At 43.0% G+C, this 13,376-nt stretch overlaps 2 protein-coding genes and 1 long non-coding RNA gene across 3 annotated transcripts; 2 read left to right on the forward strand and 1 right to left on the reverse strand.

Annotated features, from left to right (window-relative positions):
* The first annotated feature begins 2,194 nt into the window (after window positions 1–2,194).
* On the forward strand, window positions 2,195–7,072 carry LOC120643826 (transmembrane 9 superfamily member 1-like). Its single transcript, XM_039920301.1, has 12 exons — window positions 2,195–2,409; window positions 3,016–3,208; window positions 3,336–3,440; window positions 3,555–3,572; window positions 3,656–3,744; window positions 3,814–3,966; window positions 4,122–4,256; window positions 4,568–4,734; window positions 5,462–5,556; window positions 5,658–6,031; window positions 6,219–6,492; window positions 6,576–7,072. Exons 1-12 carry the CDS (start codon window positions 2,320–2,322, stop codon window positions 6,641–6,643), a joined length of 1,761 nt encoding a protein of 586 aa, XP_039776235.1. The 5' UTR covers window positions 2,195–2,319; the 3' UTR covers window positions 6,644–7,072.
* Window positions 7,073–8,504: 1,432 nt separating this feature from the next.
* On the reverse strand, window positions 8,505–9,606 carry LOC120646131 (M protein, serotype 12-like). The gene is made up of 2 exons (XM_039922838.1): window positions 9,384–9,606; window positions 8,505–9,273 (listed from the first exon to the last, which is right to left on the reverse strand). Exons 1-2 carry the CDS (start codon window positions 9,499–9,501, stop codon window positions 8,783–8,785), a joined length of 609 nt encoding a protein of 202 aa, XP_039778772.1. The 5' UTR covers window positions 9,502–9,606; the 3' UTR covers window positions 8,505–8,782.
* Window positions 9,607–11,793: 2,187 nt separating this feature from the next.
* Window positions 11,794–12,826, forward strand: LOC120646132. Its single transcript, XR_005664289.1, has 2 exons — window positions 11,794–12,071; window positions 12,181–12,826. It is a non-coding gene; the product is annotated as an uncharacterized LOC120646132 (long non-coding RNA).
* Window positions 12,827–13,376: the final 550 nt, after the last annotated feature.

Consider the following 13,376-nt stretch of genomic DNA (forward strand, 5'->3'; position numbering starts at 1 on the left):
GTTCATTTTGGACCACCAACAGAGCCAAAAACGGTTCTGTTCGAGCTCATCCGAGATAACGGCGGACCGTCCGCCCCCCTTGAGCGGACCGTCCGCAGGTATATTTCCAGCAGAAATGTACCTCGGTAAAACGGCCATAACTCTTAGCTCCGATGTCTAAATTAGGTGATCTTGGACTCTATGGAAAGCTAATTCAGAGGGCTACACAACCCAACTGAATACTTGATCCAAAACACAATGAATCAAAGCAGTATTCCACTCCAAGAGACCACCTAATTTCCGGAGAAAACCGAAAAACCTTTCTTGCTTCCCAAAGTTGATCAACATCAACTCCAACTCTTTCTCCTTTTGCAAATGTGCCAACACCACCATGTGAACAACACCATGTGCATGTGTTAGCATTTCACAATCATTTTCAAAGGATTTTCACTTGATCTCACCACACCACTCGATCCTAGCAACATCGCAATGTTAGATCGCTCAAGTGGCACTAGATGACCGATATGCAAACAAGTTTGCCCCTCTTGATAGTACGGCCATCTAATCCTAAATTCGGTCATGCACTTCTCTACAAAACCTTTGACCTGGTGAAATGAAATGCCCTACAAGTCATACCTTTGCCTTGCACATTTCATTTCATCTTCCCAAATATTGATGCCACACAAGCACCAAACTCCATCAATCCTTTTGATCATCATCATGAGTTAATACTTGGCTTGATCTTTCTTAAATGATATGATCCACTCCATATCATCACATGACCTCTTTGGTCCATCGATCTTGACCTTGCTCGCTCTTCACCATTGCCTCGGTCCATCGGCGCCAAATCTTGCCTCAAGCTTCACCACCTCGCGGTCCCTCGCTTCAAAGCCTTGACTTGCCCTTCTCCATTGCAACCGGTCCATCAAGCAAAGCCTTGTCTTGATCTTCTCCACTTTGGTCACATAACTCCATGTCATGTCTCATATGCAATGAGCTCCTCAATCACACTATATGAGCATAGCATCAACACTTAGACATTTCTTCCTCCATGGCACATGTTGCTCATACTAGTGTCTTTGTGTGGACTAATCTCCTGTGTATCTCAACATAAACACTTATTAGTCCACATAAGTTGTCACTCAATTACCAAAACCAAACAAGGGCCTTTCAACCGCGCGCCCAGCAGTCGTTGCCACGCCATCAACTGGCGCTACAGGACGCGAACACGCCCTGTGCACAGTCAAAGGACACGCAAGGACGACACCCACGCCCGACGCCGCGCTCCACAGCGCTCGGCGACAGGGAAAACCAACTGTTCTCCCCCGGACCGGGGGGAGAGGAGGCGACTCGTAGATGTCCTACACGTGTAACTCTCCCCTCCTTGGTCTATAAAAGGAGGAGGCAGAGCCTCATTCGGACGGACGAACACCGGCTCATGCCCACTACACCTCTCGATATTGGCACTCGTCTCAATCAACCCTAGTGCACAAGGGACCTGGGAATTTTCCTCCCTCTCTCGCATAAGCTTGTACCCCCAACTACATGCACTTTGGTGCAAGTAATACCTCTCTGCTGGACGTACGACCTCATCGGCCGGAACCAGGATAAACCCGGTGTCATTATGTTTCTTCTTGCATCAACCCTCTGGAGGCAAGGACACGCAGCATATTCACTAGTTGGTGCTAGGCAGTGAGATCTGGACACCGACACATACATACTTAAAAAGCTGATGTACGTGCCATGTTAAGATTATAGTTAATTTTGTGCTATCTAGTATGGCATCCTTCAATATTAAGGTTGAATTTTAGCACCATAAACATTACAAGTAGCTTTTCGCCTTCAAATTTAAAATATGAACATCTATTATTTCGAATAAAATAATATATTTTCTAACATTCAACTTGCTAACTCATACCTGCAATCATCTTTATGGCTTTCTAAGATGCTTCGACCCATCACTCTTTTGATGTATTGTACTGTACTATACTGTACTGTACTGTGCTTTAATTTACTTAACCTCTTATTCGTATTCCATGATCTTTTATATAAAGAGAAAAAAGAAGATGATAGGAGTATGCGGTTACAATGTATACATTTTCATGGTCTTCTTCCATGCCATTAAATGGGATTTGAGAAAAATATAAAGTGCTCTGTATAAATGCTCTGTTTCATGGCAAATATTCTCAAATACCGCGTTCCACAGGGACCTCTTCGCAAAACTGCGGCCATTCATTCTGCCTACCTCCTCCGTATGAGGCAGCTCGTGCTCGTTCGGGACTGAGACACACCCGAACGTTCGCGGCCGCCTCCCTCCGCCCAGATCTCGCCGCCGACGAGATGCTCCGCCGCGGCGTGCTCCTCCTGGCGGCCGTCCTCCTCGCCGTCGCGCGCCCACCTCACGCATATGCATCCGAGGCCGACCACAAGGTGCGCCCCCCAACACCCCACTTCCTCCAACCCTAGATCCGAACGCTCCTTGGTTGGATCCGTCGAGGCTTCGACGCCGGATCCGCTCTTGGCGCGCGGGTGGGACGTGGCCGAGCGATGGGACTTGTGTGCCTAGTACGACGATGACGGCGTTTATTTGTTGGCTATTGCTATGCTATGTGATGCGAAGGGCTGAGCGCTCAGATTGCGAGTGAGATAATGGCTTGTGGGTTGTTTAAGGAATTGTCTGTTTTGATCTCGGTTGTCATCGGAGTGCTGCGAAGGAACTGTGACAGACGCATTCAGACAAAAGTTCGTTTTTCGTTGCATGAAGCTTTCAAATAGTGTGAAATTTTCGTAGAGAAACTGCTGGCTGCATCATTAACATCATTAAGTGACTATGATGGTTGCTCTTCTCTATGTCCAACAAAGTGAACCTGTTGCTACGATATACAGATTCAGAGAACTTCATTGTTTCTTACAAGTTACAACCTGCGGAACTTTTCCTTTTGTCTTCGAATTGTAGTCTAACTGATTTTAATCATGCTGATAACATGTTTCATCTGCTAAAGCATTACAGCTGCTGCTTATTTTTCTTATGTGCAGTACAAAACAGAAGAACCGGTTAAGCTATGGGTAAACAAAGTTGGACCTTACAATAACCCTCAAGAAACATACAACTATTACAGCCTCCCATTTTGCCAACCATCTGAAAACCCCACACATAAATGGGGTGGACTGGGAGAGGTCCTCGGTGGAAATGAGCTGATCGATAGTCAGATTGATATCAAATTCTTAAGTATGCTTACCTTCACATCCACCTTGAATTTGTTTATATTTTGTTAGGCCGTTCATCAGTGCATGTTTATTTCTGTTAAGTAATTTATCTAACTCACTTGTCATTTGAATGTTTTCTTTTGTTTTAGAAAATGTGGACAAGGGCCCCATATGCACAATTGACCTTGATGCTCAAAAGGTTCAGCAGTTTTCTGATGCCATTGAGAGCTCATATTGGTTTGAGCTTTTCATAGGTATGGAAATGTTAATTTTTTTCCATTCCGATGCACATTTTTTATTGTTCCTTTCTTCTGACATTCTTTCCATCCAATTTTTGTGCCGTTTCTTGCTGTGGTAAAATCACCTAGATGATCTGCCATTGTGGGGTAAGTGTACCTATTCATCTATGTTGCATAATTCTTTCTGCTCTCAATTTAGTTTGTAATTTGCTCAGTTGCAATCTGAGCAGGTTTCGTTGGGGAAACTGACAAAAACAATGAGAACAAGCACTACCTTTACACTCACAAGAACATTGTTGTTAAATACAATGGTAACAGGGTATGTGTTGTGTGTAACCTTGAAAGGATTAGCTGAGGCCATAGTTGGCTAATTAAATTTCCTTTGTAGATAATTCATGTCAATCTCACGCAAGAGTCACCTAAGCTTCTTGAAGCTGGTAAAAAGTTGGATATGACATATTCAGTAAAGTGGGTGCAAACAAATGTGGCATTTGCACGGCGTTTTGAAGTTTACTTGGACTACCCATTCTTTGAACATCAGGTAATTCTTATTGCACCAGAGATAACCAAACATTTCATATGGGCACTTTGATCTTCTCTCCTTGACTCCAAGTTTATTCTAACAGAGGTAGACATTATTGCTTTCTATCTTTAGGGGTTGTAAAATGGCTGACTTATTGTATTTTCCATGCTCAGATTCATTGGTTCTCCATCTTCAATTCATTCATGATGGTTATTTTCTTGACTGGTTTAGTGTCAATGATATTGATGAGGACACTAAGAAATGATTATGCAAAATATGCTCGTGAAGATGACGACCTGGAATCCCTTGTAAGTTCTGAATAAGTCTGGAGCATATCAGCTTGCATATGCATCTGCTAGTTTTTTTACTTTTTGCATCTCTTATGTTTGATCATTATCATTATCTGTCATGTGATATTTCTAGAAGCGCATAATATCTTGAACGTTCTTTATAGGGAAAAAAATGCGGTCATCATTTCCATGTCAGCAATGTATATTCAGAAAGAAATAGTCAAATAATCAATCAAATATCAAGTTGAATCATAGAAATGCCATGGTAAAACGTTTTCCTTTGGCAGGATGAGTTGTTAAGAATTTAAGATACAATTTCCCTTTTTCAGGAGCGAGATGTTAATGAGGAATCTGGATGGAAGCTTGTCCATGGAGATGTATTTCGGCCTCCTCGTGGCCTGGTGTTTCTTTCTGCCCTTGTTGGTATTGGCACTCAGCTGGCAGCTCTTATCCTGCTTGTGATTGTGTTGGCCATAGTTGGCATGTTATATGTTGGGTAAGCTCATAAGCAGCTTCCTTCATCTCTTTTTTTTCTGCATTGGATATGCAAAATTTAGTAGATTTATAATGGATAATCATTTAGTAATTGATGTGTTCAATCTTCAATGAGAATGGTTGACTTTCAAAGTGCATTTCTTCTTTTGTGCTTAAGTAAATTCATATCTTTCTTTAGATGAGACAATAGGGTATAAGTAGAAATGTAGAATTGAGATCTTCAGTAGGTGAATAATCTCTTATTTTGTTATATATGGTCACAGTAGGATCTTTATATAAAATGGTTGCTTTTGCATCAATCAGTACCTTAGGTAAAACACAATATTAACTTGTGGAGCAGTGCTCCTCCCTATAACGAAATGCACTACTCTAGTACTCGAGTTGCCATGAGAGACGATGTGCAAGAGCGAGCACCGCGGAAGTTCAGAGTTCAGACAAATGGTACCATTGTTCAGACTTGGAAAACATGGAAAGTTTGTAACATAGGAATACTAATATTTTGCTTTCATCATTATGTGTGTTTCATTATTATAAGATGCAAAACTGTTCTTAGATATTGGCATATATGCTCTTTTTGTCAGACATGAAGCAATGATCACAAACCTTTATCATGCCTGGACTTTTACTGACTTCATTTATGGGATAGAAGACTACAGAAATACTGTTTAGCTTGCATCAATATGCACCAACTTTTTCCAATAAGTTCCTAACTGTGCTCTATTTGTCAGACGAGGAGCTATCATCACAACCTTTATTGTGTGCTATGCTCTTACATCCTTCATCTCTGGATATGTTAGTGGTGGCCTCTATTCAAGGAATGGTGGTATGATTCCACACAAATTTATGTAGTTCTGTCAAATTTCCCATGTGATTCTTGAGTTTGATTCATCTATATCACTGAATGCATTATTCATTCTGTGGCAGGTAAAAACTGGATAAAGTCCATGATCCTTACGGCATCCCTTTTTCCATTCTTGTGCTTCTCAATTGGATTAGTGTTAAACACCATTGCTATCTTCTACCGATCATTAGCAGCTATACCATTTGGTACAATGGTTGTCATATTTGTTCTTTGGGCTTTCATCTCCTTCCCATTGGTGCTTTTGGGAACTGTAGTTGGCAGAAACTGGAGTGGTGCTCCCAACAATCCATGCCGTGTGAAAACGATTCCACGTCCTATTCCTGAAAAGAAGTGGTACCTTACACCTTCAGTTATTTCATTGATGGGTGGGCTTCTCCCATTCGGCAGCATCTTCATTGAGATGTACTTTGTGTTCACTTCCTTCTGGAACTACAAGGTAAAGAAAAACTACACGTTGTTGAATGCTGCACCTCTTGGAAGTACCTTTTATTCCAATAGCTGGCATTGTGAAAGATCCCTACTTTCTTAATTATAGAAGTTGGTTTCCAAGTAAATACGTCTAAACATGTTCAAGTTTCTTAGTTTGAAGGAATACTGAGTTCGTCTCTTTTGTTGCCTGGCAGGTGTACTATGTTTATGGCTTCATGCTATTGGTGTTTGTCATCCTTATAATAGTCACCATATGTGTCACTATTGTGGGTACTTATTTCCTGTTGAATGCTGAGAACTATCACTGGCAATGGACATCATTCTTCTCTGCTGCTTCTACCGCCTTGTATGTATATTTATACTCCATATACTATTATCATGTGAAGACAAAGATGTCAGGCTTCTTCCAGACAAGCTTCTACTTTGGTTACACCCTGATGTTCTGTCTTGGATTGGGAATACTTTGCGGTGAGCTTTGAAACTTACTTTTGTTCACTTCATTTCAAGTATACATTTGTCCTATTTTGACATTCATTCTGTTTTGTATGAAGGTGCTGTTGGCTACGTGGGCTCTACTCTATTTGTGAGGAGAATCTACAGAAATATCAAATGCGACTAAATTTCTGCACCTTGCTGATAGAGGCTGTTAGCAAATTATGTCTTGTCGCAGTCTGGTGCGGAGTAATACTTGATTCTGATTAACTTCTGAAACTACACAGGAGGTCGCTCTCCCTCTGTTTACTCCTTTTTTGGCCTATCTATTTCCTCCATGGAACTGCCCTGATAAATGTATTCCTATTAGTTGGGGAATTAGTCTGAGGTGAGGACTGGAAAGTACATGTAGGTTCTTTTGTGAGGCCTCTTTTGGTCAGTTGTAGGAGTTCATTGATGAATATTACTGCAGTGCAGATTCCAGTGGGCTAGATTTGCCCCTCTTATGAATTGCCACATCCAGTTTTCATACCCTCTTTGTAGTATAAGCAAGCTAATATATTGAAGTTACATGTATTCTTAATGGTATTCTTAATGGGTTTGATTGCTTTGTGTTGCTGTTGCAAGTTTGCAACTTGTATATGGAAGCAGACATCAGCACATGTCTGTTTCAGCTGTTTGGGTTTGCTTCCTTGCAGAATTTCTAAAGCGAAATGCTAATTGTAGGACAATCTTCGTCTAGTTCAGCAGTTTGTTGTGCAGTGACAGGTGGTTTCTCTTCATCAGTCTGGTTACGCTTCATTTTATGCATTTCATACCTGTCAGAAATAACCACATGCACTGAGCCCATTATATCTGATGACTTAAATGTCTCCTGTCCAGTCCGGACCATGACATAGGAATTGAACTTTTCCTACTATCATTACTACTCAACCCGTTCCTTGGTAGACATAATGTATATCTTGGTACATAGCAAAACTTATGTATCGGTCAAAATGTTCCTATGATAATTTGGAACGGAGGGAGTAGTTTTATATTACTGTTTTCGTTTAATTACTATCTTTTACCTTCTCTCTTTGGTCCGTATGGTGTTTGTTTGGTTTCTTCTCTATAGCCTGTCCAATTGTACAAGACAGGAGGGTTTTCTTGTTGCTGCTGTTGTATTTTATTTCCTTAAAAACTATATTGATTGCATGTTACATGTTATAGACTGTGCTGAGATAGATTCTGAGAAACCTTAGAATCGCAGCAGCATGGGCTGCAGGAGAAATACATAAATATTTGGGGGGGGGGGGTTTCTCCTGAAAAAAAATCATATTGCACAAGCTGATTCTCAGCAAATTCAGCTTCTCAGACAATCGATTTTCAGAAAAGCTGAAACAAACAGAGCCTAAGAGGCCATAGAGGTTGCTGGCGCCGGGACAAAATACAAATCCCTCGGTATGCAGAGCGATCTGGAACGCCCCCCCTGACGACACCACTGTCCTTCAGGTTAGGATCACTCCCATTCTATCTTTGTTTGGCCTCAACACGAGCTCGCCACTTCCCTGTGTGGCTGCTGCACCTTTTGAAGCAAACCATGCAGGGCTAGCGACTGCTCCCAAGTGTGGTAGCTGTGGAGCTCTACAGACTACAGCTCCACAGGTCGCGTACGTACCTGCTTCTACTTGTACGTATACGAAGATCTGTACACGTAGCTGACTAGCTGCTGCGCCTGCGCAAGACCATCCCTGCACTGCACGCCACAACGGTACGGTGCACCCATCCGGTGGTACACCGGACACGTCCGGTGCCTGCTAAACAGCAGCGCCGGCAGCACCAACTCTCATCTTTGCAAGCATGCCAACTCACAAATTTTTTGCTAAACATCTATGCGCTGAGTTAGCAATTTTTGAAAGTTTTTTTTTTCAAACCATTTTCGCTTGCTCACAGCTGTCACTTGGGCCTAAATGCAAATGCATGTAGATCAAACACCCGATGGCACTACGAAAATGTCTGTAGTCTAGTGGTTATAAAAGTCTCGGTAGTATCAAATTAAAGGTTCCGGGTTCGACTCCTTGTTGGAGTGATTTTAATGCATATAGTATTCACAAGATGAATCCAAACAATAACACGGCACATATGACAATGGAAATAGAGGTTCCATTTTATTGCGTAGTACCTACTGATCATGATCACACAGTAACACAATAGGTCGGCATCACTGATCATTTGGAGATGCACTTTTTTCTCTCTCCTTTTTGTCTAGCCATTGTGGCATGCAGCACCTCAATGTCCTTGTTGAGGATATTGATCTCCCATTTCTTTTCCTCCAATATTTTCACCTTCATTTTCTCAATCTCACCATAATTTTAGCATCAAGTGCCTTCTCAGCATCACATGCCTTTGTAGCCTCCTCATTTGCCTCTGCCGACACACACCCACGTTCTTCTAATTGCCTTTGGAGTTCACCTTTTTTCACCTTACCCGCCTCCAATTTCGATTGGAGTTCAGCCTTTTCCTTCCTACACTCCTCCAATTCCCTTTGGAGTTGATCCTTTGTCTCCTTACACTCCTCCAGTTCCCGCCTAATCTTTATCTCGATTTCCAACTGGACCTTAATCTTTAACTCGAGTTCCAAAATGAGTTGTACCTTTAATTCGAGCTCGACTTTGAGTTTAGGCTTTGCTTCCCAACACTCGTCCAATTGCCTTTGGAGTTCAACCTTTGTCGCCAAGCACTCAACCAGTTGCCTTTGGAGAGCAGCCTTCTCCTGTTGCCTTCGGAGAGCCTCCGCCCTCCGGGCATCAGCCTCCGCGTCTATCACCTCCGGCATAACTGACGTTCACTCCATTAATTTTAGTAGGGGATTAGAGGGGAGAGATGCGACGAATACGACCACACTGCGCAGGAATTGGACATTGGAAAAATGAAGTCTTTTTCCTCACCTCGCGGGCGGAAGCGCGGCAAGCGCAGGTCACGGAGAAGATAATACGCGGCCAATCCTCCACCTAAAGCCACAAGACCCAACGGATTCAAAGACAACAATGGAATCGCCACCGCCATGTTCTGGAGACTTGTAGAGGCCGGCGGCTTACGGCCGTCGTCACCCTCGCCGGAGTTGGAAGACGCTTCCTTCCGCTGCCAATTGCCAAAGTTATACTCGGGGGTCAATATAAGGGGGAGAGAGGGAGGGAATGTGTACGAGGAAGCTGGAAGAAGCAGAGGAAGAGAGAAGGGATGGAGTGTGGGTGCTGAAGAGGGAAGAAGCAGAGGGGAGGAAAAGGATGACGCAGTGTGAGCGTGGAAGAAGGACGACGGATCAGAGTTGAGACAGAGAGAAGCATTGAATTAGTGCCATTGCCGGCTTCCTTATGAAATGATTTGAGATATACTACAGTACACAGACAGAATGCATTTGCGCCACTTTGAGAGGCCCATGGCATGAGCGTACAGGGCCTTGAGAAATATTCATGTGAATTAACTTGTGCTCCGGAAAGTGAACAGTACAAATTACCAAAAGCCCAGGCATTGATTCAGTGATTTATGCCAGTTTCATTGAGAAGTGTCATCGCACAATTGCCAAAAGTGTCACATCAACTTGACACTGGAATGACATAGTCACTCTCAGTGCACAGTGTCGTGGTACAGTTTCATAGATAGCTTACAACATTAAATAGTGCAATGGTTGTGTGATCAAATGTGCTAGAACTAAACAAAGATCGGTCTCAGCAGGAGTGTCATCCTCATGTCGTGGCTTTGGCAACCGTGCCACGAGAGGGCCTTGGTGATGACTCAGGTCATGTCTCTCTCCTCTTAGCTCTACAGCGAAATCAATAATTTTGCTGATGTGTCATATTCTTTAATATCTATGACACTTTTATGACACTAGCACTGAGACTTGAAATTACAAGTGCAAAAGTCATAAGTGCAAAAATCTGGAGTCAACAATTTTAAATCTCCAAATTTTGCATCTACTTTTTTTTGTCGGCAAGTTCGCCAAACTCTAGTTGCAGTAGTTTTTTTTTCCCTTTACGAGTTCTTCCGAGCTAGCAGGGCTGCATCGGCTTCAATCTCCAACTTGTTTGTAAGTTCCGAGTCGAGTAACGTCGAAAGACTTAAAGTTGACGATGCATTGCTTCTTCCTTTATCTGTTTTACTCAAAGTTACTGAACATCTTAGATTTTAGATCTATAGCCATCGCTTTGATCTATTTTATTCACCAGTTATTGGATTAGCTTTTTCTTATTAGATTAACTTGTTTGGTCTAGCTTGTCTTAGCTTTTGCCACAGTTATCCAGCTTAGATTTATTATGACTATTGGCTTTTACTGTGATTTCATCACCGTAGCCGATTGAATATAGATCTAGGTGTTTCTCACGAGCGTTGTTAAGTAATTAACATTGCTCACTCATTGAAATCGGCTATTCCCTAACCGATTGCTTATTTATTTATATTGGATCTCTAGCCGATAGTCTTGTGGAACGATTCAGAACACTAACCAATACATTCTAGAATTTAATATTTTTCCATCTCTTATCAATTGCATGTCAAATTAACTGACACGCCATGTACCTACACGACGCTAAGTGGATTCTGTACTCGAAGTGAAGCAGATCTTCCAGGTCCTCACGTGTGGTTGCGCAGAGATGCGATCGTCGGATTTTTGCATCAACAAATATCCTTCAAAGGAGCCAAGGCAAGTAATAATTAGGGGGTGCCTATGCACCCACGAAATTTTGCAAAAGTGGTTAAATCTATTTTTTCACTCTTTATGCAATTCTTATAGCTCAACTTAATGCACCCACAAGCATGTATCGTGTGTATGCTTGTCTGTCAGTATAGTATCATTTGCGCCACTTTGAGAGGTCCGACATGATTTGAGATGGGAGTGCGCTGATCTGCATAAACGTTAGGGGCTCATTTTCATCAGAATGGCTGACGTGTGACTCATCTTTGCACTGATGTACATGGGCTGTTATTTCTGCTGCTCACGTTCGGCATCGGCAGATGCATGTTTGCAGGCAGCTTCTCTGTCTCAACTCTGATCCGTCGTCCTTCTTCCTCGCTCACACTGCATCCTTTCCCTCCCCGCCCTTCTTCCTCGCTGACACTGCATCATCCTTTTCCTCCCCTCTGCTTCTTCCCTCTTCAGCACCGACACTCCATCCCTTCTCTCCGCTTCTTCCAGCTTCCTCGTACACATTCGGTCATTCCCTCTCTCTCTCTCTCTCTCTCTCTCTCTCTCTCTCTCCCTCTCTCTCTCTCTCCCTCTCTCCTTATATTGACCCCCAAGGTAGCTTTGGCAGGGCACGACCACGAACAGCATCCTTCGCCTCTTCCAACTCCGGCGAGTGCGTTTCAAAAAAAAAAAAAAAACTCCGGAGAGTGCGTGACAACAGCAGCGCCAGGAGGGCGACGACGGCCGCAAGCCGGCGACCTCTACAAGTCTCTCCAGAGCATGGCGTTTGCATTGCCATTGGGCGCAGGATTTGTTGCAGGATTCGCTGCTGGTGCTTTGTTGAGTCTCGGAGAGCCTGCCTTGCTGCGTCTACCAAGGACGCCCCTAGCACGAACATGGTGGACTCCCCTAGGAAGGACCTTTACAGGTTCCTTTTTTGCACCCGGAGGAGAAGGTGAGAAAAAAAACATCATTTTTTTCAACGTCCAATTTCTGCGCAGTGTGGTCGCATTGCTGTCCCATCTCTCTACTCTAATGCCTCCTCGCTCTAAAATGAACTTTAGGCACGTCGTCCAAGACCTCTTCCCAGTTGAAGAGCGAGTTGGATGAGTGTGTGGCGACAAGGGGTGAACTCCAAAGGCAACTAGATGAGTGTAGGAAGGAACACCGAGAACTCGAATCCGAAGTCGAAGTGAGGGTGAAAATCATTTTGGAACTCGAATTGAAGATTAAACTCCTATTGGAAGTCGAAATAAAGATTAGGTTGGAATTGGAGGAGTGTAGGGAGACAAACGATGAACTCCAAAAGCAATTAGAGGAGTGTAGGGAGGAGAAGGTTAAACTCGAATTGGAATTAGAGGCAAATGAGGTGGAAGTGGGTGAGCTCCAAAGGCAATTGGAAGACTGTGGTGTGTTGGCAGATCAGGCAAATGACGCAGCTACAAAGGCACATGATGCTGAGAAGGCAAAAACTATGAAGGATGCTTAAGCTGGTAAGCTAATAAGAGTTGAGTTGGAGGAGCTCAGTGTTTCAATGTCATAGCTACCAGCATCCTATGAACAACTTTACGCCAAGCATTCTTGCCTGAATGATGAGAAGAATTCAATACAAGGAGCTTTATACTGAGAAGCTTTTAGCATGCAATATTGATGTAAAAAAAATGTGGCACTTGATGCTAAAATTATGGTGAGATTGAGAAATGAAGGTGACAATTGGAGGAAAATAAAGGGGACCATCCCACAATGGCCAACACACAAATGAAGAAGAAGGGTGGCATTTGTGCTACTTTGTGTCATCCATATGAAGGCATACTTATCATCGTGCATCTCAAGATGATTTGTGATGCCGAGCTATTGTGTTACTGTGTAATCATGATCAGTTGGTACCATGAAGTAAAATGGAACTTCTATTTCCATTATTATATGCCACTGCTAGAAATATGCTCATTTGTATCGGTCAAATGGCACGGTTAGTACCGATTGGGCTGACCGGTACTCTCTGGCCGATACTAATTGGAGGGCCATTTTGTACTAGTCGAAGCGGCCAGTACTAAACACGCCACCTAGAAAAACAAGAAAAAAAAATATTATGAGCCCCTGGGAGAGCGCCACCCAGAAAAACAAGAAAAAAAATATTACGAACCCCTGGGAGACCGGCACACGCACATCGTCACCTGAATTTTTCACAAGTAAATGTGCATGCGCGGCCATGAGGATTCGAACTCACGACCTCCTATCTCACGCATTGCTTCCTTACTAT

This window comes from Panicum virgatum, chromosome 8K (assembly GCF_016808335.1).
Source record: "Panicum virgatum strain AP13 chromosome 8K, P.virgatum_v5, whole genome shotgun sequence".
Lineage (NCBI taxonomy): Eukaryota > Viridiplantae > Streptophyta > Magnoliopsida > Poales > Poaceae > Panicum > Panicum virgatum.